General features: G+C 43.6%; 1 protein-coding gene across 4 annotated transcripts in view; it reads right to left on the reverse strand.

The window, feature by feature from the left end:
• Positions 1–27,999, reverse strand: part of bchs (WD repeat and FYVE domain containing 3 bchs) — a 748,678-nt gene that overhangs the window by 18,885 nt on the left and 701,794 nt on the right. For all 4 annotated transcript variants that reach the window (XM_068389148.1, XM_068389155.1, XM_068389143.1 and 1 more), the window contains one exon: positions 935–1,046. In XM_068389148.1, coding sequence (XP_068245249.1) covers positions 935–1,046 — 112 coding nt within the window. The remainder of the gene's footprint in view (positions 1–934; positions 1,047–27,999) is intronic.

Raw genomic sequence — 27,999 nt, forward strand, 5'->3', positions numbered from 1 at the left:
GAAAGATGCAAGCTATGCTCCATGGAGGAGGTCTTAACTTCCGTCTGGGGCCAGGTAGGCTCGAAACTGTATGGAGAGACACAATTCTGATGCAGAGGTAAAGTTAAAACCTTTTGGCCTGAAGGCAAAGATCAAAGCCAAGAGGTAGTTTTTCACAACCGAGACCGAGAGGAGTTTTTTCCCTGGAGGGTATCCAAGCAAACTCAAAATTTTTAATCATTCATATCATCCCAGTCTGTACCATCCTGTACATAATACTAGGTATGCTGTTAATTTTAATCAAAAGTGATGCCTTCAACATCATAAGGCACAATACTACACAGTATTCTAGAAATTTCATTCTAGCTGTGACTAAATTTTAGAATGATCTTCCTAACCAAGCAATTGAATCAGTAGGACTTTGGCAGTTTAAATTTTTCAAACTTTTTTTTTTTTGTAAATGCTTTTCTGTTGAGTAGGTTGACATATCTCATTTTGTAGTTTATATAAGACTGATTAATAAAGTGTTACTGATCTTGAAATATTTTGTAGATTTTATTCATTACTTATACTGTATATAGTTTATTTGTTATTCCCTTATTTTCTTTCCTCACTGGGCTACTTTCCCTGTGGGAGCCCTTGGGCTCATAGCATTCTGGTTTTACAACCAGGGTTGTAGCCTGGCTAGTTGTAATGATAACATTAACACTAGCATTGTGAATTGCGGTAAGTATTTAAATGGTTAATTTCTTTACTGAATGTTAGGTTTTTCTATGGTGTTACTCTTATTGTTATAATAAAATTATAATTAATCTGAAAGAAATAAATGTATAATTTATGTATTTTTATACTATTACAGTAGTAACAAATGGAAGGACAAACAACAAAAGGTATGAGACAAGTACTTAATCTTACATATAAAGATCTTACATATAAAGCCCTCTCATTTACTTACTTTGAAACAGCTAAAGCAGTTACTGAAGCTGGTTCATTATTATCTCTTCTGTCATAAGCTGTGTGCATTGTAAGCTTGCTTCTAAATACTAACTGACAAGCCCACTTCATTCCTGCAAATGAGAAAAAAAAAATTATAAAATCAATTATTAAGATATGCTGTGTAAATTAGAATATACACAAATGTAAAAATTGTTTCTGAAATAAAAATATTCTTGTATTCTTGTACTAAATTCAAAATTCAAAGCCCCTGATAATAAGGAAAATGGCATATTATTCTAAATTCTAAATATTAGGAAAAAATGTGTAAATTTTAATATTTCTTGTGAAGTGAAGTATGTAGGAACCTACTTTTGAGATTGTTAATGTTGGTTAGATGGAGCAAGGCTTATATTTTCATTTTGGAGTCTCACTTTTTAGTCTAGTAGGAAGATAGGGTTCCCATGCACCGCCATAAATTTTTTTAACCTGCATTTTTACAATCCCTGAGGTATGCGGGAATGGAATTTACTTTGCTCCCATTCCAAAAAATGTCCCTTGTGGGGCATTTAGTTTTTTTTTTCGTCTACCATCTTGGATTTGTTAGGATGCAAAAGTTAAGGGTAGGGGGAATATAAGGGGCATTTCCACATACTGTAGAAAGAAATTTATAACAGGTACAAATTAGGTATCATTGGAAAGGTTACAGCCTACATAATCACAAATAACTCGTCTTAATTATTCAACTAGGGTATCATGTCATCATGGGTCAAAAGATCAAGTTGAAGACCAAAAAGTAAAAAATTACACCATTTTTCATTGTCATCTGCCCTGTACCTCTATAACTAACCCCATTAATTTCAAATTTGTAGGGGAGAAACTGTACATATATTGGCAATTTTTAAAACTACCACAAATCATGGAACTTTTCTACATCATTAAACCTCCATGTAAAAATACATGAAAATATTGAAAAAATGCAATTTGGTAATAAATTTATTGTGAAATTGCAATTTGACACATCTTGTTTCTCTGTCTATTTTTTGTGGTAAAATGGATTTTGAGGAAAGTGGAAAATCTATTTTTGGGCGAGATAGCCATGTTGTCCTAATGGAAGGTTCCTTTAGGTAGCTTTCTAAGAGATATTTGCTACAGTGATACTCCCAGAGAATTAACCATAGGTCTCCAGAATTCTAACTCCAGGCGCGAGTATCCTTAATGTATCTTTAAGGATATCGCATAAAATCAGGGGATGTATTTTTTGATACGACACATAGCAATCTTCACCCCCGAATAGATTTAACTCTTTGAGGGGGAAGAGTGGCGAACGGAAGGGGAGCCGTTATCAAGGTACCCAGTGGACCCCCTCCCCGTACTCCTACGGCCCATCATTCCTAGTTGCATTTAAGCAGGAATGGTCGCAGATAGAGTAGTTTCAGATGGGGTCATTTTAAGAAAGAAGGGTGGGTCCATCAGGACGACATGGCTATCTCACCCAAAAATAGATTTTTCACTTTGCTCAAAATCCGTTTTTTGGGCTCGGCCATGTCGTCCTGATGGAAGCTTACCAGAGAATTAACTTGAAAGTACTATATCTGTGGGTTTGTATAAGTGCCTTTACTTTGAATGAGTTCCTCATATGGTCTCCTAGATCTTTATATATGACATTACCGTTGTCTGTCATATCCACTAAGCTTGGAACTACTTAGGGCTTCCTGCCCCCTGCAGGGAAAGTGTCGACTTCGACTATAAGGATTCAAAGTTTGTATCTCCATAGGGACGGAAGGTAATATTTAGAGATTACCCTTCTCATACCTTGGAAATCTGTACTCTGATTTCAAGTTGGGCCCTTCTAGGGTTTAATTAAAACTCTTAATGTGCTTTATTCGTCTGTAACTGAGATAGCAGCAATAAGACGCAAATACGTTTAGTATTTTACCTTACAACTAGATTATCAAATGTAGTTACAATCGGGTATGAATCTGATCCGGCATTGAAAACACATCAGGGTCCATATTTTCTCTTGTCGAAAAAATATGTAATTTCATCGAAATGATGCCACTCATGGAGATGTGAAACCAAATCTGACTGATTGATTGATTTAAAGTCTTCAGGCATCCTGACATCTAAGGTCATTGACGCTGATATCGTTTAGTTTATGTATAAAAAAAATTAAAAATAAAAGAGTATTCAATTAAAATCATAAAAGTTGAATGTCATAAAAGTTAAATAGTTTTCAGAAGACCTGCTTCTGAAATAAATCTAAAAATGCCACTTGCATAGTAGGACACATCATGTCCAAGAATCTTGGCAAGGATGAACCTGCCACCCTCACCTCGAGCCTCTAACAAATATCTATTCCGCAAGTTATTATAATTAGGACATTCGGTCAATAGATGCCTCACTGTTAGAGGTACCAAACAGTCGTCACAATACGGTTGGTGTTGGCCCTTCAGCAGAAAACTAGTGTGTTAACAGAGTGTGACCAATACGGAGACGACAAAGAGAAGTCTCCCATTTTCGGGGCATCATGTTATACCTCCAAGGAGTTATGGCATTTGTTACCTCTCTCATTTTATTGCCATCTAGACTATCCCAGTGCTGTTGCCATTTATTGCTAAGCAATTTCTTGATGTTAGGTAGATAATCATTACACGGAATAGGATACCTTCTTGGCAGCAACTTGGATGCAGCATTCTTTGCCAGTGAATCTGCCTTCTCATTCCCAGACACACCTACATGTGCTGGAACCCAACAAAATCGAACCATTATACCTCTGCGTCCAATAATAAAGAGCCATTCAAAAATCTTTAAAACTAGAGGGTTACTAGGATTAAAAACTTCTAAAGCTTGAAGAACACTCCTTGCATCACTAAAAATTGTAAAGTTACCCTCCTTCTCCAATGCTATTTTCTCAATAGCTTTTAATATGCATGAACACTGTGACGCAACGTTCACTCAGCACTAGTGCTATCGGTCAGATATGCACCTATATGGAACAGTGTGTTAATCATCGTTGTGATTTGCACTAGAGGGTAAATGTACCCATGCACCCGATGCACTGGAAAGTCCCAAAGAAATTCACTGTTCATCACAGCGCTAGACGACGGGTTTTATTACACTACCCGCCGCCACCACAACATGTTTTATTTCATGTACTTGCTTCGTATAGTGTCTGTAAAAGATCTGGTTGATCTCCACCCAGTGTATGAGCGGAGTCTACCAAAGCCCCTGTGTTGGAAGAAGTTCCGTGAAGAAGCAATTTTCTTTGGATCGTAACCTGGGAGTGAGCTGTCAGGATCCGCTCTGCGAATAAGTAGGTGAGCTTTGCTCTCAGTTGTCTTAGGTATAGAGATTTTGATCCAGAGGTTTCGTCTCGTAAGAGCTGTCCTTCCTTGATTCCTTGAAGTCTGAAGTTCTACGAAGATAGACCTTAAGACACTCTACTGGGCATAGAGCGACATCTTCCTTCAGAGGGCAGATTCTCCAAGGACCCCACCTCTTGGTGGGTAGCTCGTTCTTGGCAAGAAAGGCAGGATCAGGAAAGGGGTTCAGTTCTCCTGAATCTAGGAACTGAATATAGCCTACATCCCTGATAAGGCCAATATTTCACTAACTCTAGCCCCTGAGGCTATTTCGAGCAGAAAAATGACTTTCTGTGTTAATACCTTTAGAGTACAATCCTCATTGTTTAGGTTGGAAGCATAGTGCAAGACTTTGACCAACGACCATGTAATGGGCTTTGGAGGGGTTGCCGGCTTGGGTCTAGTGCATGCTTTTGGCACCTTATAGAAGGTTTTGCTTGTGAGGTTCACCTCAAAGGCGTATAGAAGAGGTCTAGTCAGGGCCGACTTACACGCACTTATCATAGTGGAAGTCAGGCCTTGTTCAAGTAGGTAAATGAAGAAAGAGAAACAGAAATCTGTTGAAATTCCTGTTGGTCTCCTTGTTTTAAAAAAGGATACCAATTTCTTCCAAGACAATTCACATTGTCTCCTGGTTGAATTTGACTTGTACTCTACAATGAAGTCGACCTTGTCCTTCGAGATCCCAAACTTTTGTTCGCTGCTAGGGCGAAAAAATCATGAGATGTAGGTTGTTGGTTCTCGAGGATGAAACGTAAACAGTTGACTTCTGAACCAGTTGGGATAAAACTGGGTTCGGCAGAGGAAACGGCTTCAGTTTCAATTCTAGAACTAGAGGCAACCAATTGTTTCTTCGGCCATTTGGGGGCCACTACTGCAGCTGTTCCTCTGAAGGATCTTAGCTTGTTGAGGACTTTTAGCAGGAGACTGGTTGGTGGAAACAGGTAAATCCGATTCCATCTGTTCCAGTCGAGAGACATGGCCTCTATCACTTCTGCTTGAGGTTCTCGTAAGGGCTACATGACGAGGTAGTTTCTTGTTGCTGCTCGTTGCGAAGAGGTCGATCTGCAATTCCGGGACTTTTATCGAAATATGGGAGAATGAGTCTACGTCTAGGGACTATTCTGTCTCTATGGGCTTTTGCCTGGATAGAGCATCCGCCGTCACATCGCGGAACCCTTGAAGATGAACTGCTGGTAAATGCCATCTTCTCTTCCTTGCCAGGTGGAAGATGGCTAACATCACATGATTGATGTGAGGTGATCTCGAGCCTTGTCGATTTAGACATTTTACTATCACCTCGTTGTCCAGGACCAGTCTGATGTGGACTGCTCTGCGAGGGGATAGTCTCTTCAACGTCAGGAAGATTGCCATAGCCTCCAAGATGTTGATATGAAAAGTTTTGAACTGGTGTGACCAATTCCTTGCACTTTCATTTCTTGCGAATGGCCTCCCCATTCTTCCAGGGAGGCGTCCGTGTGTATCACCACTGATGTTTATGGTGGTTGCAAGAGAATTGTCCATGCTAGGTTCTTATTTGTTGACTACAGCCTTAATAGCGTGCGCAATCGGGTCGGGGTCAACCTTTGTTGATCTCTTTGAGCGTTTGATGCGTATCTTCTCCAGACTCCTGATGCATCCTTTAGCTGTGCCCTTAGCACCGGGTCTGTCACCACTGCGAACTGGAGAGAGTCCAATACTCTTTCCTGTTGGCGTCTTGTAATCCTTGTGTTGGATAAGTCTCTTAACAGATGCCGCTATTTCTCTCTTCTTCTTTAATGGAATGGAGAGGTGGTGTGACTGCAAGTTCCCATGGATTCCTAACCATTGAAACTTCTGAGCTGGAGAAAGGTGAGACTTTTAGCAATTGATCTTGAAGCCCAGGTGTTCCAGGAACTGGATCACCTTTCCGGCCGCTTGCAGACAAGTAGTCTTGGATGCTCCCCGCACCAGCCAATCGTTATACTTGTACTCCTCCGGAATGTAGTTGCTGGAGGATTGTGTCCACTACCTTTGTGAATACCTTTGGGGTTATGTTTAGTCCAAAGGGCATGGCTGTGAAGACAAATTTTGTCTTCTGTAGCCTGAATCCTAGGTAGGAGGAGAGGGGGCCACTGACTGGTAGGTGCCAGTAAGCATCTGCCAGGTCTATTGAGACTGTGTACGCCCCTTTTTTGGTAGAAGGGTCTTAATGTGTTGCAATGTAAGCATCCGGAACTTGTTGATTGGAGACAAGTCTAGAATGACTGGGTTTGTCCGAGTCTTTCCTGGAAGACCAAACAGCCTTCCCTGGAATTTGATGGCCTTCGCTTTTCTTATTACATTCTTGTTCAAGAGTTCTGAGGTATATTCTTCCAACATGGGGGTGGAGAGTTGGATTGATTGATTGATTGATGTAAAGTTTTCAGGCATCCTGACATCTAAGGTCATTGACGCCGATATCATTGTTTATATATATATATATATATATATAAAAAAGAATATTCAATTAAAATCATAAAAGTTAAATGTCATAAAAGTTAAATAGTTTTCAAAAGACCTGCTCCTGAAACAAATCTCAAAATGCCACTTGCATAGTAGGACACATCATGTCCAAGAATCTTGGCAAGGATGAACCTGCCACCCTCACCTCGAGCCTCAAACAAATATCTATTCCTTAAGTTATTATAATTGGGGCATTCGGTCAACAAATGCCTCACTGTTAGAGGTACTAAACAGTCGTCACAATACAGTTGGTGTTGGCCCTGCAGCAGAAACTCGTGTGTCAACCGAGTGTGACCAATACGGAGACGACAAAGAGACGTCTCCCATTTTCAGGGGCATCATGTTATACCTCCAAGGGGATATGACATTTGTTACCTCTCTCATTTTATTGCCATCTAGGCTATCCCAGTGCTGTTGCCATTTATTGCAAAGCAATTTCTTGATGTTAGGTAGGAAATCATTACAGGGAATGGGATACCTTCTTGGCAGCAACTCGGATGCATCATACTTTGCCAGTGAATCTGCCTTCTCATTCCCAGACACACCTACGTGTGCTGGAACCCAACAAAATCGAACTGATACCTCTCCGTCTTATAATAAAAAGCCATTCTAAAATCTTTAAAACTAGGGGGTTATTAGAATTAAAAACTTTGATAGCTTGAAGGACACTCCTTGCATCACTAAAAATTGTAAAATTACCCTCCTTCTCCAACGCTATTTTCTCAATAGCGGTTAATATGCCACACAGGTTGGCAGTAAATATGGAAGCGGTTAGAGGAAATGCACCTCTACAATTAAAACCATTACTATGTACTCCAAATCCAACGCCAGCATCAGATTTGGAGCCATCAGTATATATAAAAGTTAATCCTCTATGTTCTTCAACATGTCCCATAAAAAGAGACCTGGCTTCTAGGTCTGTCATATTCTTCTTAACTCCAATAAAGTATTTACAAAAAGATACCTCTAGTAATTTCCATGGAGCCATTGATGATACCTTGAATGGAAGTACCTTACTCCTTTCTAATTATATCCAGACTGTTTAATAATTGTTTCACCCGAAAGCCATAGGGTTGAGGAGATTTTGGGTGCGACTCAAAGTATGTTGAGTGTCTTACAAAGCTTACAGTCTGAAAGACTAAAGAGTTAGGGAGTCTTTGTAACCTAAACCAATTTCAAATAATGGAACACATTAGGTAATGGTCTAGAGACAACTCTCCGGCATGAACAAGGAGACTTGGGATAGGTGAGGTTCTAAACGCTCCTGTGGACAATCTAATACCAGCATTATGTATTGAACCTAATATCTTTAATCGGCTTGGGGTGGCTGAGGAGTATATTTCACATCCATAACTAATTTTGGAAAAAATCAAGGCCTTGTATAATTTTAAAATAGTATTACAGTCTGCCCCCCCATGATGTATGGGACAATACTTTTAATAGATTCAGAGCCTCAACACATTTAGCTTTCAATGCTTTTAGGTGAGAAACCTAGGTGAGAAACCCATGTAAGTCTACAATCAAATATCAAACCTAAAAATTTAGCTTCCCCTACACATGGGATACGTTGAACTTAAATGTATATATCCGGGTCTGGATGTGCTCCCCAGATACGACAGAAATGTACAATAGTAGTTTTGCTTGTGGAGAACTTAAATTCATTCATATCGGCCCTCTGGATAATTTTGTCAATTGAGAGTTGTAGTTTTCTCTCAACCATTGCCATTCTAGCTCCAGCAAATGATATGGAGAGATCATCCACAAATAATGTTTAGAGAACATCCCAGGGAATGGCTGACGATATCCCATTAATTGCTAATGCAAAAAGGGTCACACTCAGCACACTACCCTGAGGAACTCCTTCTTCCTGGCACTTACTCTCTGACAGAGTTTCCCCTACTCTAACTTGAAAAACTCTTTGTGAAAGAAATGCCTGAATAAATAGTGGAAGCTCTCTCAATCCCAATTCATGAATTGTTTTAAGTATACCATATCTCCAAGTGGTATCATATGCCTTTTCAAGGTCAAAAAAGACTGTCACATGGTGCTGTTTAGAAGCAAACGCTTCACAAATAGAGGACTCAAGTCGTATCAACACATCAGTCGTTGAGTGCATTTTTCTGAATCCACATTGAATCGGTGATAAAATACTCTTCTTTTCAAGGTACCAAATCAGTCTTGCATTGACCATCTTCTCCATGATTTTGCATAAACAAGATGTCAATGCAATAGGTGGGTAGCTTGCTGCTAAAAACTTGCCCTTACCGGGTAAATAAATGTACAAGTTTAATCATAGCATATGGAATTCCATTGGGTCCATGGGCTGTATTGTTACAATTAGTAAGAGCGGAATCATATTCTCTTTCAGTAAAAGGAGAATTATATGACTTCCCTTCCTGTTACAAAATTTAAAATTTTCTTTTCCTCGTTGCTCCTATTCTGGTGACCAGGAGCTCCTTCACACTTGCTGGATACATTTGAAAAATATTGAGCCAGGGCATTACTCACATCATTTGCTTCAGTCACATACTGACCGTTCACCTTCAACACTGGTGGTGGGTTCGGGGTAAATTTGCTGGCAATCTTTTTTATTTTCCTCCACACAGCAGATGATGGTGTTCTACTGTTAATGGAGGAAACAAAAGACACCCATGACTGGCGCCTAGCTTCCTTCATGGTACGACAGAACTTTGCTCTACATTTCTTGTATATTATCAAATTTCCCTCAGTGCGGTGTCTGCGCAGTCGAGTTAAAGACCTTCTTGTGGCTCTGTGCAGGGCAGTTAGTTCTGAAGACCACCAGGGGACTGGTCATCGTTTGAATAACCCATTTGTTTTGGGAATTGAATTAACTCCTGCTGTATGAAGGGTTCCATTCAGTAAGTCTATGGCATCATCAATATTTTCAAACTGTTCTGCATTTCTGTTAATTTCACTTAGCTCACGAAATCTATCCCAGTCCGCCTTATCAAGATTCCATCTCGGAGATCTTTGTAAAGGTGGACCATTGTTGGTGTTTATAATGATTGGTGCATGATCACTAGTATGCCAATCATCTAATGTCCTCCAATCGAAATCAAGGAGACAGTTAGAGCTTGCAATTGAAAGGTCGATGCATGACAAGGTACCCGTCTGAACATGGAAGGGTGTGGGCTCTCCTGTATTAAGGAGTCCGACATCCTCGTTTTCCACAATTGATGATATAATATTGTCCCTGGTGTTTGCTAAAACATCACCCCACAAAGGATGTCTACCATTCAAATCTTCAAGTAAAAGAAAAGGTTGAGGGAGCTTTTGAATCACCTCTACTAAATCTTCATTCGATATGTTATCATTTGGAGGCAAGTACAGTGAACAGATTGTATATTTTCTCCCTATATCAATCTGTACAACCACTGCCTGCAGAGGTGTACGGACAGATAAAGGTATTTGGGGAACATCTCGACGAACGTATATGAGACTTCCGCCATGGCTCCCTACTCCGTGATCATAAGGTGTCCTATAGCTAATATATTCGCGAGGACAAGGGGTATTAGCATCTAGCTTGCTCTCCTGTAGACTTACGATAATGGGGGAATGCTCGTAAACTAAGAGCTTAAGTTCTTCATATTTGGCCCTTAAACCCTGACAATTCTATTGCAAAATGGAGGAAAAAACTATGGTTTATTTTTTGGAAGAACTTTTAGATGAAGTCTTCCCATTAGCAATTTTTGATCTACAGTAATGCTATTTCCTGGTGGTTTTATTAGAGAGGGTCTTGATAAATATGGTTTGTTCCGTAACTGGAATACAAACCACGCTATTTATAAGGGGTTATACTTTCGGCGGAGCTGAAATGACGAGCCATTAAAATTTAGCGAGGGTTAACTACCCACACCGCTAGTTAGCGGGGGGGGGGGGTAGCTTACTACCACTCCCGTTCACACACCTGTAATTTAGTCACTTTACTTTTGGCTCGGATCGAGAGCGGTTGTTTCCTCTCTCCCTCCTCGCCAATTCTGGACTGCTATTAATTTTTGTCTTTTAACTTACCTTTTCTTATACTTGTATATACAGTATATGAAAACATTCTTTATGTTTATGTATATATATGTGTATAGAAATGTGATAAGTTTCCTTTTCAGTGTTTGTGCTGTGTGCATGATACATATACGACAACGACGCTTGCGTAGATTAGCAAGGTCAGCACAGTTACACTTCGTGGGGAACGACCTCTCCCTCTCTAGTCCATCGGTCTTCCCGTCAGCATGTAACCGTTAACTCGGCCGCCGCAGGGGAATTGTCATCGTCTGGACCCTCTTCATCAACTATTGTCTTCGCCTTTCCTTGTTTCCTACAGAAAACATGGATTTCTGAGCGAAGGGAATGTGGCCTCTCAAAGTGTGACTACGGCCTTTCTCTTCTCGAGGTCGATCACCTTTACAACAACAGTGTACTATTGGGGAAGCTCCTTTTCCGTGCGCGGGTTAGGTTGCTCTTCCGATTGTTTGTCTCAATTATTTTTAGTGAAATTATAATTGTATTTTAACTTTTTCTCCGTGGGGAACACTTCCCTTCAGAGGATCAGTAGTTCTCACTATTAGTGAATATTCTTAGCTGATTTAAATAATTGTAATTCTGTTTTATTACAGTTTCTCCGCTCCCCCCGTCTCCCGTGGATGTCGACTGGGGAAGGAAGGGCGCAATATTTAATTTTATTTTGTTCCCTCAGAGTTCCTCTTCGGAGTGCCTCCCTGGGGAATTTGTTAAATAATTAATTTTATTGTCGGCGCAATACTTATTTTATGTTGTTCCCTCGGGGTTCCTCCCTAGGGAATTTCTGTTAAATAATTAATTTTATTTTTTCCCAGTTAACTATGCAGTTTTCTCTTCGTTCGACTAAGAGTGCCAACGAAGCATTGCTCTATTCATGCCTGGGGAATCTGCTGTCACTGCCGTCCCTCAGAGGTACTCCCGTGACAACATGACCAGCACTTCAGATCATCTTGGAACGCTAAAGGAGGTTCTTCTCCAGGGGTTGGACAACTTTCCTTCCGAGGGAAGTTTCCTCCCCAGGTGAGGTTGTTTCTCCCTTCAGAAGGAGAACTTCCCACATCTTAATAAATTCGTCGTCTCCGACTGCTGTTGCTGCCTTCGCCCAGACTTCTCTCCCCCCTTGCTGAGTTTCTCTTCCTTCAGGGGCGGAGCACAGTCTTGGCAAGTCTTTTCAACGAAGTGCTCACCTCCCTCGTTCGCGAGAGAGGCCACTCGTAGAGACTCCTCTTCGGAGGATCGCTACTGTTAAGGTCAGCTTGCTGATCCACCGGCCCTCATGGGCGTCTTCTAGTCTTTTCTACTCGTTCGCAAGAGAGGCCACTCATAGAGACTCCTCTTCGGAGGATCGCTACTGTTAAAGGTCAGCTTGCTGATCCACCGGTCCTCACGGGTGTCTTCGTCTCTTCTACGAAGTATTCACCTCTCTCGTTCGCGAGAGAGGCACTCATAGAGACAACTCTTCGGAGGATCAAGCAGACTTACCAGGACCTCATCGGTGGATGCTCGCCCTTCCAAAGGGCACATCCCAGTTCCTGATCGTCCTGCCAGCTGACCTACTGATCTACCAGCGCAACCTTGTGCTGCAACATAGTCCTTTGGACTTGGTCCTGGACTCTAACACGGACCTTTTTTACGGTCCCCATCGGTGGATGCTCGCCCTTCCAAAGGGCACATCCCAGTTCCTGATCGTCCTGCCAGCTGACCTACCAATCTACCAGCGCAACCTTGCACTGCAACGTAGTCCTTTGGACTTCGGTCCTGGATTCTAACGCAGACCTGTTTACGGTCTCCATCGGTGGATGCTCGCCCTTTTTAAAAGGACACATCCCAGTTCCTGATCGTCCTGCCACTGGTTGTCCTACCAGCTGACCTGCCAACCTACTAGCGCTACCTTCGCGCGCGCGCTCTCTCCGACAGTCTTGCCCGCGCAAGCGCTGACGATCTTCCGCTCGCGGGTGCCGATGGTCTCCCGTGCGTGCCGATGGTCTCCCGCGCATGCCGATGGTCTCCCACGCGCGCCGATGGTCTCCCACGCGCGCCGATGATCTCCCGCGCGCGCCGATAGTCTTCTGCGCGCGCCAACAGTCTTGCACGCGCGCATGCTGACGATCTTCCGCGCGCCCGCCGATGATTTTCCGTGCTCGTGCCAATAGCTTGCACGCGCGCCAACAGTATTCCGCGCGCGTCGATGATCTTCCGTGCGCGCCAAGTCTTCTGCTCGTGCGGGTCGACGATCTTCCGTGCGCGGGCGCTGATGGTCTCCCGCCCGCTGACAATTTTCGGCACGCGGGCGCCAGTGGTCTCCCGCGCACGAGCCACTGATTTTCAGCGCGCGCTAGCAGCAATGCTCTTGCGCGTGCTGACGATCTCCCGCGCGTGGGCGCCGATGGTCTCCTGCGTGCACGAGCGCCAATTGCACTTGCGCGCGCCTATAGTATTGCATGCGCGCAAGGCAACAGTTCCGTGCGCGGGCGCCTAGGGTCTCCCGCGCGCGCACCAACAGTATTGCGCGCAGACTTTCTTCCGCTCGGGCGCCGATGGTCTCCTGCACGTGCGCCAACAGTCTTGTGCGCGCGTGAGCTCACCAACAGTCTACTGCGCACAAGTGCTGATGGCCTTATGCGCGTGCGCGCGCCGACGACCTTCGCGCGTGCGCGCTTCAATAATCTTGAGTGCACGTACATAGCTTTTCGCACGCCAACGGTCTACTGCGTGCGGGCGCCGATGGTCTTCAGCACGCTCGCGACAACAGTCTCCACGTAGTACTCTCACGCACGTGCCAATGCACACACATCCTTGCGCAACCAGTCACACGCTTTGGCGCATTCTAGGGAGAATGCACAAAACTACACAGTACCTTACTGCGCGCCAGTGCTCTTCCTCACTTTCCTGCGCCCTCCTGCGCAGTTACGGTCCTGGATCTAATGCGCCAGCTCTTGCCAAAGAGTCAAGGCTCGCAGATCCAATGCACCAGCTCTTGCCTAAGAGCCAGCGCTTGCCTGCTCTCCAGGCAGATATTAAGCACCAGCATCATCCTGTGTGCCATCACTACAGTACTCTCCTACACACTTACGCAATAATCAGTAAAAAGGAATAAAACTTTTTGGACAGGTCACCATCTCCCCATTCCTCCCCACAAACACATAAACATTGCCACCGGGAAAAGAGGAATAAGGCTTCACAGAAGGATTCAAGATCCCGAAGATTCCATCCTACAAGGGGAATCGAAACAGGGAATCCTTGGTCCCTGTCTCTTCTGAAGTTTCTTTTTCCTTGACAGACCACCGTCAGCAAACAGGAAAGCATCAACAGACTGATTTCTAGATCACTGTTTGCTGATGGCTAGTTCACAGTTTACTGAAGGTCGCCGATCACCAGATCGCCAATTGCCAGCTCAATGCTGATCTTTGACCTCTAGTCCCTCCACTGACTAACGATCTCCAATTGCTAGCGTTTCCAATCACCGATTGCTAGTCAATAACCAGTCATCATCTTGCTGATCACTAGATCACAGATGGGCAGCTCATCTTTCTTCGATCATTGAACTCAGCTCGAGACCAGCCCATATTCAGCTTGCTCATCTCTAACCAACAAGGGGGGACCATAATCAGCTTGCTGATCTCGAACTCACCATCGGCTCACAGACCACCGATTCATCGGTCATCGGCAATTTGCCAGCAGTTCGTGACTCGAACTTACTAGTCAACCGCTTCCTGTAGTTCCTAGATCAGAAGGTATATAACACACTTCTCGCTACTGGCCGTTCGCCATCACACTAAAGTGATCGGCAAACGTTCGACAACCCTCATCAACGGCTTGCCGACAGGGAACTACTTGCGAGCACTCTCCAACTGCACAGTAACCACGATACCCAACGGTTAACCATTGATTAACATTCGCCAGATTAATTCTATTCTAAGGAATAGCATCAATCCCATCAGGGCGCATGGTAAGGCTAAGCGTTGCCTTCCTTCTTTTAGTTAAAGAAATTCTCTCTCAGAGAAGAATTCTTACACTGGGTAACGCGCCTGATCCTTTACGACACAAGTCAAGACTCCAGAGTCGACAATCTTCCATGCAAAAGGATCAGCAAGGAGCTGTCCCTTTGGGTCGATGTCCACACCATGTTGGAGTTCGAACAAGGGCTAAGACCTCAGGTCTTCATTTGCACACTGGACCTAAAGGACACTTACTTCCAAGTCCAAACCATTCATCTAGGAAGGTTGGAAGATTCAGTCTAGACAAACAAGAAACACCAGTTCAAGGCATTGTGCTTCGGTCTTTCCACTACACCCATCCTGGTCTCACAGGATCGGCTTCTGTCTCCTCTCTCTCGGGACGACTGACTGACCTTAGCAGACTCAGTGGCAACCTTGCATTAACACTGGAACCTCTGAAGTCTTTTTACCAAGATCCAGTGATCAGGGTAAACCTACGGAAGTCTTCCCTACTTCCCTCCCAGGAGACTGGTGTATCTGGGAATGATTCTAGACACCAATCTCCACAAAACCTTCTCGAAACGAGAATGACTTCCATTCCAAGAGACTTGAGTCAGAAAGAGAAGAAAGGAGGGACCATAGTATCTTCACTTAAATCTCTTAAGAGATGAAGGCCAACTTTCCAGTCCTTCAGCAGCCTCATCGGTTCCTAACAGACCACTCAGTGATGTGATGGACGACACACCACACACCACATACAGACTCACATCGACAAGCAAGAAGGAACTTCTCATAGCCTCTTCCCATCTTATAGTATAAACACTAAGATGGGCCAAAGTCCGTTCGATACCACTATCAGCCCGCTTCATTCCAGACTGGAAGAACGTGCTCGCCGACAATCTGTGCACAGCATCTCGGATAAGGTATACCGAATGGACTTTGGATCGCCATGTAGCCAACAAAGTCCCGACTTTACGAGGTCCTCCAACTAGGGGTCTGTTCGCAACGCTCCTAAATCTCAGGCTGCCGTTGCTCACCAGCCCTAGACCCCAAGGCTCTCTGGCAACAACGGTGGGTACAACAATGACGTTTACGTCTCGTCCCTGTTTTATCTGGAGAAGGGCACTCAAGAAGGGTAGAACATCGGTCAACCTCTCAAGGACTCTCCTAGCTCCGCTATGGCATTATGCAGAAACGTCTCCATACCTTTTGCAGCTCCTGATAGAGTCTCCAAGAGAACCCTCTCCACATCACAGACAACCCACTTCGACACCTACCACAAGCTATAGCTTTGCTATGATTGTAAGCCTGAAGACTACCCAATACCTCTTTGCGAAAAGGTTGTCTAGATATCTGAGGAATTCCTCAGCATCAGTCTACCATCCAGTATAACGTCTTGTGAGGTTTGTGTCATGTGAAAGTGTGTCTCTCCACTCGATACCTCGATTCCAGCAATAGCGGAATCCTCGAGTATATACAAGAGGAAAAGACCCCCTATTCAGTTCTGACATGTAAAGATGATCACTCAACTTTGATCCTTCACCTTCAAATTGAAAGAAAGGGACACCCTCTCATCGATAGACTTTTCCTAACTCATATACGGACTTACAACTAGCCTTTCCCCAGTCAGAATTGAGACCTTCCTCTCGGAACATGGTTCAAATCTCCGATCCCTAAAGGGACCTCCTTATGTTCCACTTCACCCGGCAACAAATTTTCTCCTGATTTAAGAACACAATGTTCCTACACACTCGGACAGCATCCATACGAGTCAAGGAACTTCATGGTCTCTCTTTCGACATTGCCCATTATTGAGAAGGGTGAAAGACAATGTTCAGTTTCGTCCCTGAGTATGTAACCAGACACAGTCTCCAGAGGTGACGGTTCCTACACAAGTCTCAACTCGGTAACGGACAATCCAGATCATCCGTTACTGTACCCAGGGTAAGGTATGAGACTTTGCCTAAAGAAAACAGCAACAGCCTGCCCGGGTCCCTTCTCTTGTCAGCACTGGGAGAGACTAGAGGAGGATCACCGAAATATCATCTCGACATGACGACTCACAGTGTCAGGGGCATAGCTACGTCCCTGGTCCTTCTTAGCAGATTACTCTGTGACGCAGGTTTTACAAGAAAGGATGTGAATGCTCCAGATGACTTTCACAACCTTTCTTCTTCAAGACGTGACCCACAGGAACTCAATACGATCTGTATCGGTCCGGTGGTGGCTGCACAACAGCTGGTTGTATACCTCAAGCTCCTTATTGGACAAGTAGCAGAAGGTTGAGGGCACTGTTATCCAGTTTTAGTCTGCGTGAATGAAAAGATTCTACTGGCTCTTATTCTTCTTTCATCCTACCCTCTCGTGGGGAAAGCAGCATCCTGGGTTCTCTGCATAAGCTGACCTCAAACCACTGCTGGTAAACCATGCTCCCTTGTGTACCTAGTATTAGGCTAATACTGTTGTGTCCCCATACCCTGGTGAGGTGGTATTGGGAAGTCTTGGTTACATCAGGTTTTTCCTACATAGACTCGGAATAACTTTACATAGACAGTGACACTTCTGCACGTCTCAACGCACAGCTTGCGTAGGCCGCGGACCTTGCGTAGGAAGGTTTAGCGAGGGCAGGGACTCGTTATTTTTGAGTACTAACATACTCACATAAGGAGCCCCCGGGCAAAGCCAAAAGCCAGATTGGCAGGGACGTCCACCCTTCCTAATGGGTGAGTCACCCCTAATAAATAGCGTGGTTTGTTTTCCAGTTACGGAACAAATGACAAATTCGTAGATAATTTGTATTTTTTCTCACTATACAAACCTTAGCTATTTATACAAACTTGCCCTCCATCCCTATCCCCCTTGAAGTCCTACCTCCAAGCAAAGTGACTAAATCACAGGTGTGTGAACGGGAGTGGTAGCAAGCTACCCCCCGCCCCCCCTACCCCTGCAAACTAACGGTTTGAGTAGCTAACCCTCGCTAAATTTTAATGGCTTGTCATTTCAGCTCCGCCGAAAGTATAACCCCTAATAAATAGCTGAGGAATAGTTAGGAAAAATACAACTTATCTACGAATTTGTCATTTTTTGTTTGTGCTTTTCTTGTTGCCTTCTGATCTGTTTGTTGAGGGGGATGGTGGACCTCAACTTGAATTTATGATTTATTTAAATTGTCTTCTGGTTGATTAGAAACATCAACAGACAAAACATCATACAGTATTTATTTGATGTCATAACTCTAATATTTCTTATGGAAGGGGGTGAGAGAGATGGCGGTCTCTCTCTTTTCCTATTTATAGGTGGTGAGAATCTACCAGGTTTCTGCACCTTCCCTACCACAGGTGAACCTGGTAGCTTTGTTTTGGGTGGAACCTCCGTCAAATCAGGCAAGGACATGGCTTGAGAGAGGTTAGTACTATTGCTAGTGATGGGGAATGAAGTGTGTATAGAGGTGGGCAGTGGCGCAGTTTTAATACACAGTGGTAAAGCCTTGGAAGGCAATATGCTTACCTTGTCACGCAAAACTTTACTATCATTAGATGATGTATTTCTTTTCTTGGAATTACTGGCAGCACTATGTGGGTTTGATGTCTCCTGTGGTATATTTTCTATTGATTTCAGTGCCTTTGCATAGCTGTTTGGTTTTTCAGTAGTCTTTTGGCATGTCCTACACTTATGTGTTCTACATTGGGTTTGTTGAGAGCTGCTTCTTCAAACTTATAAATCTCGCAGCTCCTGTCAGAGGATTTATGGTTTGAATTGCAGTTCAAACAGCTGAGCTCAGTGTACAGTCTCCATGATAAGGTCTGGAACAGATGCTACACATTTTTTCATTTTTACAAACTTTAGAAGGATGTCCAAATTTGAAACACTTGAAACATTGTAAGGGCTTTTGTTTGAAAGGTCGAACTTTAATTCTTTCATTTTCAATATCGATGTGGAAAGGCACATCGGCATCCTGGAAAGTAAGGATAATCATTGACGTTCCAGGAATCTTATGCACTTTCCACACTGTTAATGGGCACATGGCTAGTATTTCCTCTTCTGTAAATTCATATAGATCTTTACTGAAGACTACTCCCCTTCTGTAACTAAAACTTAGGTGGGGTTTGACATCTAACATATCCTCATCACTGCTTGTCTTAAGGTTAGACAGTATTACTGATTGCACATATGATTTTGCATGGATTAGGAAGCTATTTTTCTCAAAGCGAGATATATCACCTGGTGCAATGGTTCCTAACTTTTTCTGAATTAGTTTGCTAATTTAAAATAATTCCCATTACTCCCTTTAGGCTTGGCAACAAGCCACATTGGTGGTTTTGGCTCTCTTTGGAGGAGCATAATTATATCGATATCTTTCTCAAACCAGTCAGCAGTTCTATATACATCTAAATTGTTTGGTATCTTATAATGGGCACCCATGACATTTAACTTATTAATTTTGATATTATTGATGTTACATATTACATTGAATGCCTCTTCATGATTATTATAAGATATCCATGGATGCCATTTTTCATTTTCAAGTTTCATTCTAATTTCTTTTATCGCTCCATAGCATCTAAATGCTTTATATAGCATATCATAATCAGTATTTATTGGAATTTGGGTAACATGATGGATTCGAAGTTTCCCTTTGTTACCCGACTTAATTGGTTTTAAAGCATTAGTAGAGGGGTCCTTTTTTGTTCCTAGGTCGTCAACAGAATTTTCCTTAACTGAATTAGCAGAGGTCGTCAACAGTGCTGGGGGAGAGTCAGCGTATCCAGGGGATGGGGGTTCGTTACTTAAAGAATCCATTAGAGGAGAGAGAGAGAGAAAAGGGTTAGTTTGATGTACCTGCTCGAGAATATTAGGCACTCACACGTCAGAAAGGAAATTTGCACTCTCCACTATCGGCACAATGAGAGTTTAATTCCCAGATGGTCCACTCCATATCCTAACCAAAGGATAGCATTGAAACAGATATAGAGGCACAGGTGTAAGCTGAACCCGCCAGTTAGGACTGAGACCAAGAAACTATGGAATCATCCTCTCCATATCTGTAATAACGGGGTTCCGGCCAAAAGCCGAGAGTCCTACCCCAAGCATTGGATCCCCCTGGATTCCAAAGACCCAACACTTGAGAAGGTCCAAACCATCTTCGGGATGGCTGAGATCATCCAATACTCTCATATATAGCTTTGAATGCAAACACCTCCCAACCGTGATACCTCCTCCCACTCATCGAAGCAGGCAGCAATAAAGGATGTATAAACATCCCCGCCGGGGCTACATTGGATGTAGAAACATCCAAGCCATAGGAGAAAAAAAAACATTATAAATATATGTACATAATATATGCACATATATAATGAGGGAAATTTTTCTCATAGAGCTTGGAAAGCAACACGAAAGAAAGTTTATAAAATTAGGAGAAGGTTGAAGTAATATTGAGAGAAAGAAAAAGATGAAGGAGAGAAATTTAGATTCTCGAACTGGGGTAGCAATTTCCCAAAGTTCGAGAGCCCTCTTGCCCGTCACCAAGTTTCAGCACAGGAATGAAATGACGTGCTGAAGCTCAATGACTTCATCAAGGCATTCTCTCATTAAGAGGGTGGAGTGTTGGAAGAATTCTGGAGAAGTGGGTTGGATTTTTATTCCATTTCCAACCAGGTCCATTCGTAATTTGGCTGTGGACCCAGGGATCAAAGGTCCAACGATCCTCAAAGTGAAAAAGTCTGCCTCCTACCTGGAACCTCTCATTGTTTAGAGGTTCCTGAGGACTTGTTTCCGTGACTGCGTCCTCCTCCACCCTTGGGGGTTTCCGGAGGATCCTCTTTTTGGGCTCTTACCTTTGTTGGGCCGAAAGGTGGTTGAGTGCCTTTCAAAGTCTGGATTAAACACAGGTGACTGGGCTACCAGCTGTTGAGGGACCATCTGGAAGGTGGTTTGTGGCTAGGCTACCATTTAAGGCACAGTGGTCATGGTCACGGTCGGAAGTTGTGCAGGTCTAATGAAGATTTCCTCTTTGAGGACATGCCTCACTTTTGGAGAAGGTTCCTATTCTCTGTGGTGGCTTTGGCAATGACTTCTTGGACCACTTCCTGTTGGAAAGGGTCTTCGCCCCAGATATATGGTGAAATCAGTATTTTAGGTTCGTGTTTCACCGTTGCTGCGGCAAACACATGCTCTCTACAGGTCCCTTTTGACTTGACAAAAGCATACAAATCCATCATAAGGGTGGGGCATTATTTAAGGCCTGCATACATTTCCAAGCAGTTCTGATGAGACAGGGAGGCGATAAGTCTTTCTTTCGTCTCCTGTTCCCTTCTCAAAAGATGGTCTGGCAACTTTGGAAGGTTCTCATTAAACTGCTGGCCTGCTATCTCCAGATCCAACTTCGAGAAGGAGAAGGTTAGATGTACCTCTTTCCACTTCTCGCAGGAGGGCATAGCTAGAGATAATGGTTTGCATTCCTCTAGGATTGGGCTGGGTTTGCCCTCTTTGACTGCTCTCATGATACAGATCTTCAAGCGGTTTGGCCCCCAACTTCTCTGAGATATAAAGCTTCCCATTCATCATGGGCATGTGTTCCGTATACCTCCAGGGGTTAGTTTCAGAGCAGTGAGGGAGGTCAGATATTCTAAGGGGCTTAGCAGAGCCCCTGGAAGCGCCAGGGCGTTTCCCTTCCTATACCTCTTTCTTCATCTCTGAGATCTTGCTTATTCTCCTCTTGTTCCTTCTGGAACAGTGTCAACATCTGCTGGATCGACTCTAGGAGCGCTTTGCTCCTGCCGACCTGTATAGCCTTTTGGGGAGTTGGGGCTGAAGAGGTTGACGGCATAGGTTGAGATGCCGACACAGTGAGCTGAGGGTCCTCAGTCACCGTAAAAACGGATCCTTCTTCCTCCGTGGGTGGTTGAACCGCTTCTTATTCTGGGCCTTCTTACAGTAGGTCCTGTTCGGTGTCAGTGGACACCTCCGACATCTAGTCTTGGTGGATGTCCAAGCCTTGCAGTGCCTTGTTGATATCCGCGTCCACTGTCCGTTGGATAAAGGGAGGCTGGACCTGTATCTGAGGCACAACCGTACTGGATTGAGCCTTAGGGAACAGTAGGCACTTCAGAGATTCGTTAGGTAGGTAAGGTCCCGGAGAGTTCTTCTGGAAGTCTCATACTCGCCTTCAAAGGGTTTCCCTTGCTATATCCCTTGACTCCGTGGTGTCAGGGGTATCTAATTCAAAGCCGTCGGTCAGCAAGGTCGAGCAGTTGGAGCAACCCTTCGGGTCCCAGTACCTCAGGGATCCAAATACGATGCAGCAGGGGGCATATTTAGATCTGTATATCGTATACCCACAAAAGTTCTTACTCTTGTGGTTGCAGAACACAACTGTACACTTCACCATTGGCTCCTCCTGTAAGGGAGAAAAAGGGTGAAATGAGTACTCAGTTGTTTATATCATTATATAATGCATGCTTAAAAATAGTAATACTACTGTATTATGTTTAATAGCTTAGGATAGTAAGCTAGAAAGGAAATAGGAAAGACACATATCGGTTTCCTCTCGCAGGCAATTGCTGAGACCTCCGTCAATATTAATATTTAAATTCCTTATAAGGGAAAATACAGAGTGGAATAACTCGTATGTAGAGCCGGAGCTAGTGAATATTTATACTAACTCCTCCACCTGTAAAATATTATTACTGAACGGTGTTTCATGAGTGTCCCGATAATCAAAGGATTCATCAGGGTGTTGAGGGAATGATTCAACCTCAGCATGTTATGCGGTCCCAACAATAGACTGCGAAAAGATACACAGAGTATGTTAGAAATAGTTGTACTACTGTGTTGTTGTATACTGTAATTTTACCAACTACTGTATTGTTATATACTGTAGTTTTCCAACTATGGTATTGTTATATACTGTAGTTTTACTGGCTACTGTATTGTTGTATACTGTAGTTTTACCGGTACACTACCGGGGTTAGGCTAGTGCCGTAAGTGATAGAGAGAGAGAAAGAATGGAAAGGTGGGTTTCCTATTATTATGGTTTAGCACAATAATGGAAGTATAGGAGGGCTACTGCCGTCTACTGTCGCCTTGCCAGAATGAGAGTTCTAATGGAAGGGGAGGAATGCATCTGATTCTAGCTTCCATCCAGCCACAACTTTTGCCGCCGGCTGTACTGCCGGTTGCAAGGTCTCTGGATGGCAGTCCAAGAGAGGACTGAAGAATTCTCAACAGTGTACTGTAATGGCTTTGCCACCGGCAGCCGTCAGGGCCGGCTCAGTCTTTTCCCCCGGGGCATTCGCTTCCGGTGAAGGAAGGACATAAGGGGGAGTTGGCCGAGGCGGCAACCTAACCGCCTCTGGTAGGGTACCAGCCAGCATCTTGGTCAACCCAGCAAGCCGAGATGATTGTAGAATACCGGCCAAATGAATGTTGTGACAGCTAAGCCGACACTGAAGGACAGAGGAGGGGAGGGAAAAGGGTCTTATAGTTTGCAGGAGAGAAAGGCGGCGGCAGGCATACCGTCTACTTTCCGCTGTAAACCAAGGAAGCATGGCTTCCTGTGCCAACGCTGTCGTGGTCAGCAGAGGAATAAGAATTCCCTTGACGGCGACATTGTCGGCTATAAGACATGTCTTACAGTCTACAAGGGAGAAAGGCGGCGGCAGGTATGCCGCCTACTTTCGGTTGTAAACTAAGGAAGCATAGCTTCCCAGGCCAACAACGTCGTGGGCGGCAGAGGAATCACGATTCCCCTGTCGGCGACATTGTCGGCTGCAATACAATACACCGAGTTACCGTCATACTTCGAAGCCGGGGTACTCGGCGGCAAAGAAGATCGACGGTAAAACTACCTAAGTCAAGCTGGAGTTAACTACTCGCTGGCGATGACGAAAGATAGGGTTGCCGCTTGGGATGGGGGCGCTCAGGGGGGAGGAAGAGTTTAACCTCTTTTCTCTAAAAGAGAAACGTATCGAATTACAGTAATGCCTCGCCATTTCGCGGCTCAAGTTTCGCGGTCTCAGTGCATCGCGGATTTTCAAAAATATTCATAAAAAATTAGAAAAAACGGTGTGAGAGTACGCGGGCGCTAGCAGAAGGCAGAGAGTACAGCAGAAAATCAGGTATCAACATGAGATGGTGCGCAACTCAAAATCCACCTCTCTGATTCGCTGGCCATCTTGGCTCCAGAATCTCGCAAGCTGATTGGCCAAGTCACCGAGATGCTTTACCCAGCATCTCTCCCTGCCGTGCGCCCCGCAAAGGTAGACCGCATTCATTGTTCTCTCTCGCTTCGCTTGTGTTGCTTAGTCTTGCCGCGTGGAACTTTTAGTTGTTTTCTTGTGCTTTTTAATGTAAAATAGTGCTTGTGACGCCCTTGAAAATGGCTCCTAAACTTCCTCTACCCTCTACATCCTCTAGTGAACCCAAGAAGAAGGGAAAAATGATGACGGTGAACGAGAAAGTAAAATTATTGGACATGCTTAAGGCAGACAGTAGCTAGGCGTCTGTTGCCCGCATTTACGGAGTGAATGAATCGACGTTGCACTACATAAAAAAAGATGAAATGAAAATACGTAAAACATCCTCACTAACGTTCTCCAAGGACACTAAGCGTGTTGTAACTCCTCGTAATAAGACGATTGCGCAAATGGAGAATGCATTATCAATGTGGATATCGGATTGTCGGGAAAAGAAGGTTAGTCTCGATACCAACATGATTCGAAAGAAAGCCAAAACCCTGTATGATAGCCTAGTTCCTGAAGGAAAATCTAACGAAGACGACGAAGATGATGATCCTGGCCCACGAGAAAAACATGGTTTTGTTGCCAGCAAGGGCTGGTTCGAAAAATTCAAGAGGAGGTTTGGCGTTGTATGGGGAGGCCGCCTTGGCAGACCAAGAGGTAGCTCTTCGTTACGTCGAGGACGAGTTCCCAAAATTAATAAAAGAAGGTGGCTATCTCCCGGTGCAGGTGTTCAATATGGATGAGACTGGCCTCTTCTGGAAGAGGATGCTGTCCCGGACGTTGCTTTTCAAGGACGAAGTAAAGAAGCCAGGGTTCAAGGCCCACAAAGATCGCGTTACTCTCCTCATGTGCAGGAATGCTGCGGGCTTCATGCTCAAGCCTGGCTTAATTTACAAGTCCATGAATCCCCGGGCTTTGGAAAACAAAAACAAAGCCTTGCTGCCTGTCTAATGGATGATTAATAAAAAGGCATGGATAACTAAAGCCCTCACACTCGACTGGTTCGTGAACTGCTTTATCCCACAGGTGAAGCTGTACCTCGCGGAGAATGGGCTGCCCTTTAAGGTCCTCCTCTTGATGGACTGTGCAGGCGGACATGCAACAGATCCTGCCTCCCCACACCACTTCCCTCATACAACCAATGGATCAGGGGGTCATTCGGGCCTTCAAGGCCCTCTACACGAGGTCCACAATGGAGGGCCTCATCTCCATCGATGAAGATGATGAGGACTTCAGCCTCAAAAGATATTGGAGGGAATACAACATTGCAAAGTGCCTGGCCAACATTCAGAAAGCTCTTAATGAGATGAAACAGCAAACACTGAATGCAAGTTGGAGAAAATTGTAGCCAGACGTTGTTCATGACTATGAGGGCTTTACGCCAGACGAAGTTCACCACTCCGCCGTAGATAAGGCTGCGAGACTGGCACGGTTTGTAGCCAAAGAAGGTTTCTCTGGCATGACGACGGATGATGTCAACTCACTGATCGAGTGCCACTTGGAGCCCCTAACCGATGAGGACCTTGTCGAAATGACAAGATCAGCGAGTGAGGAAGAAGAAGAGGCAGCCGATGTCGGCGACGACGACAAAGCTGAAGAACGTGGCCTTACCTTGGACAACCTGCAAGAGCTCTGCAACAAAGGGCGCAGGAAATTGATGATAATATGGTCAGAGCCATGGAATTTAGTAACCGTATTGACGGTGTAATGGCGTTGTACAAGAGCATCTTTGCTCAGATGAAAAAACAATGTCAACAACTTCCCATCACGATGTTCCTAGTGCGCCGAAAACCTTCTGCAGAAGCATCAGATACTCCTCCTGCTGCCTCTCTGGCTTCCCACGGAGCCACTACACCGCCTCCTGCAGTTTGTCCAGCTCTATTGGAAGCTGTCGTTGACGATCCACCACCTCTACCAACTGACGATGAGGCATCACCTAAGGATCAGTAAAGCTCTCAATAACCTGTGCAGTAAATCATCCTCATCTTCTTCACCTCCATCATACTGCACAGGTGTTTCATCATCATTTATCAAGACCATCGTCATTGTTAGAGGCGCGTTACGTATCTTGTTATAAGAATAAGAGAGTTCTAAAAACATATCTACAGTATATACACGTACATTATTTATATCTACACATGTATGTACATATACACTTACACTCTATATTATTTATGTATAAATGTGAATGTACATACAGTATACGTAATGTATTAAATACTGTATTTATATTACAGTATTTATACAGTACAATACTTTATTTTATGTACAGTATATAATTTATATTATCAATATTTATTTACATGATTCTTTAATGTTCTAATGATAACATATGCATTTTTAGGGTTAATATACACTTATTGTTATTATATATACTGTACATGTACATGTACACAAAAAATGTACATATTCCAAAAGTACGGAGGAAACTTACTTCGCGGTTTTTCACCTATCGCGGTCGGTTCTGGTCCCCATTAACTGCGATAGGTGAGGGATTACTGTATACTAATAAATTCTAGGAGATATATATCCCCAACTGAATTAATAGGAAGCGATACAACCTTTGAACTGTAGCATTTAAGTTAAGTGTGCTCCCACGCTTCTCGAGGTGTTGTTACTGTTTATTGGATTATTATCCTGCAATCTCCAGCATCTTCATCCTCTGAAAAGTTGAGTATTTGATCTTTCCTGTGTATAATTTTTAGCTCCCTTCTCACAGTTGGATTTGTATAATTTAAGTGTGTTGAGTGGAGCGCAACCAACTCTGGAGGTGGCCATTTTGAGACCGCTGTTGCACTCCATAAAAGACTTGACATGTTCCAAAGGGTCCTTGAATACAATCCCTGTATCACTGCCTTGGTACTCTCTTTTCTACTCATTCCTATAACTAATTGATGTGCAAACATATTACATAGAAATCGGAGTAACACGAGTTAACAATTCACAGAGCCACAACTAGTTAATATTGAAACCTCATGATTACTTCCAAAAATCTCTATGTTCATATTTTGATCTAGCCTTCATAATCACTGAAATGTTCATAATCACTATCCTGGTTATACTGTTCTTCCTCATTGTCGTCATCACACCGTTCCATCTCCTCTGTAGTCTTCTCAACTTAGTTTATCAGGGTAGGGGGAAGCCCTGGCCCACGTAACCACACTGGCTCAATAATGCCCTCATCATTTTTCCCAACTTTGTCCAGGATCACATGCCTTTGGACACTAGTAGATTGGAATATATGCTCACTTGTAGATAGCAAGGCGATGGTTCACACGATCAATGGGTGGGATAAGGTTGTCTCGGGAAGATGGCAATTGGGAGAGGTCAATTTTAGATTTTGTTGTCAGTTGCTCATCTTTTCCAATGCTTGCAGCAATATTATCATCTTTGTATATTTTTTTCTGTACATATTTATTCAGTCTGGCGCAGAATCATCTGCCCTTCATTTCTATATACACTTCATCATTATATGTCAAGTGTGGGCTTTCATATTTATTGTAATGTTAACAATAGAAAACAAAAATGCCCCGCATTTTTCACCTCTTCGTGGTCGGTCAGTCACCTTGCTACACTGCCATCCGCACAGGTCAATATACTTTGCCCGTGTTGGAAATAAAGCATCACTCATCTATGGTCTGTCATCTCGAACCCTCGGAGACTGATTAGTGTAGGTAAGAACAAGCATTGCCTCAAATTGTCAGTTACCAGATGTTGGCTTTGGGGACAGGAGGCATGGACATAGCCTCTTGAAGGGAAGAACGGGAATCTTTTAGTTTTTTGCAGTAACATTGCTGTTGAGTTGGCTTTGGGGAAAAAGCAATATGAACAAGATGGTTCATAGAAATAAATATACTTATATAGTAATCTGCAGTACACAGTTTTTACCAATAGCTCATATCATATACTTGTTTACCCTCTTGTCTATAGATAACTTGAAGAAAATTTTCTTCCATACAACTCAAATTTATCAAATATATATATATATATATATATATATATATATATATATATATATATATATAT

This window comes from Palaemon carinicauda, chromosome 1 (genome assembly GCF_036898095.1).
Source record: "Palaemon carinicauda isolate YSFRI2023 chromosome 1, ASM3689809v2, whole genome shotgun sequence".
Lineage (NCBI taxonomy): Eukaryota > Metazoa > Arthropoda > Malacostraca > Decapoda > Palaemonidae > Palaemon > Palaemon carinicauda.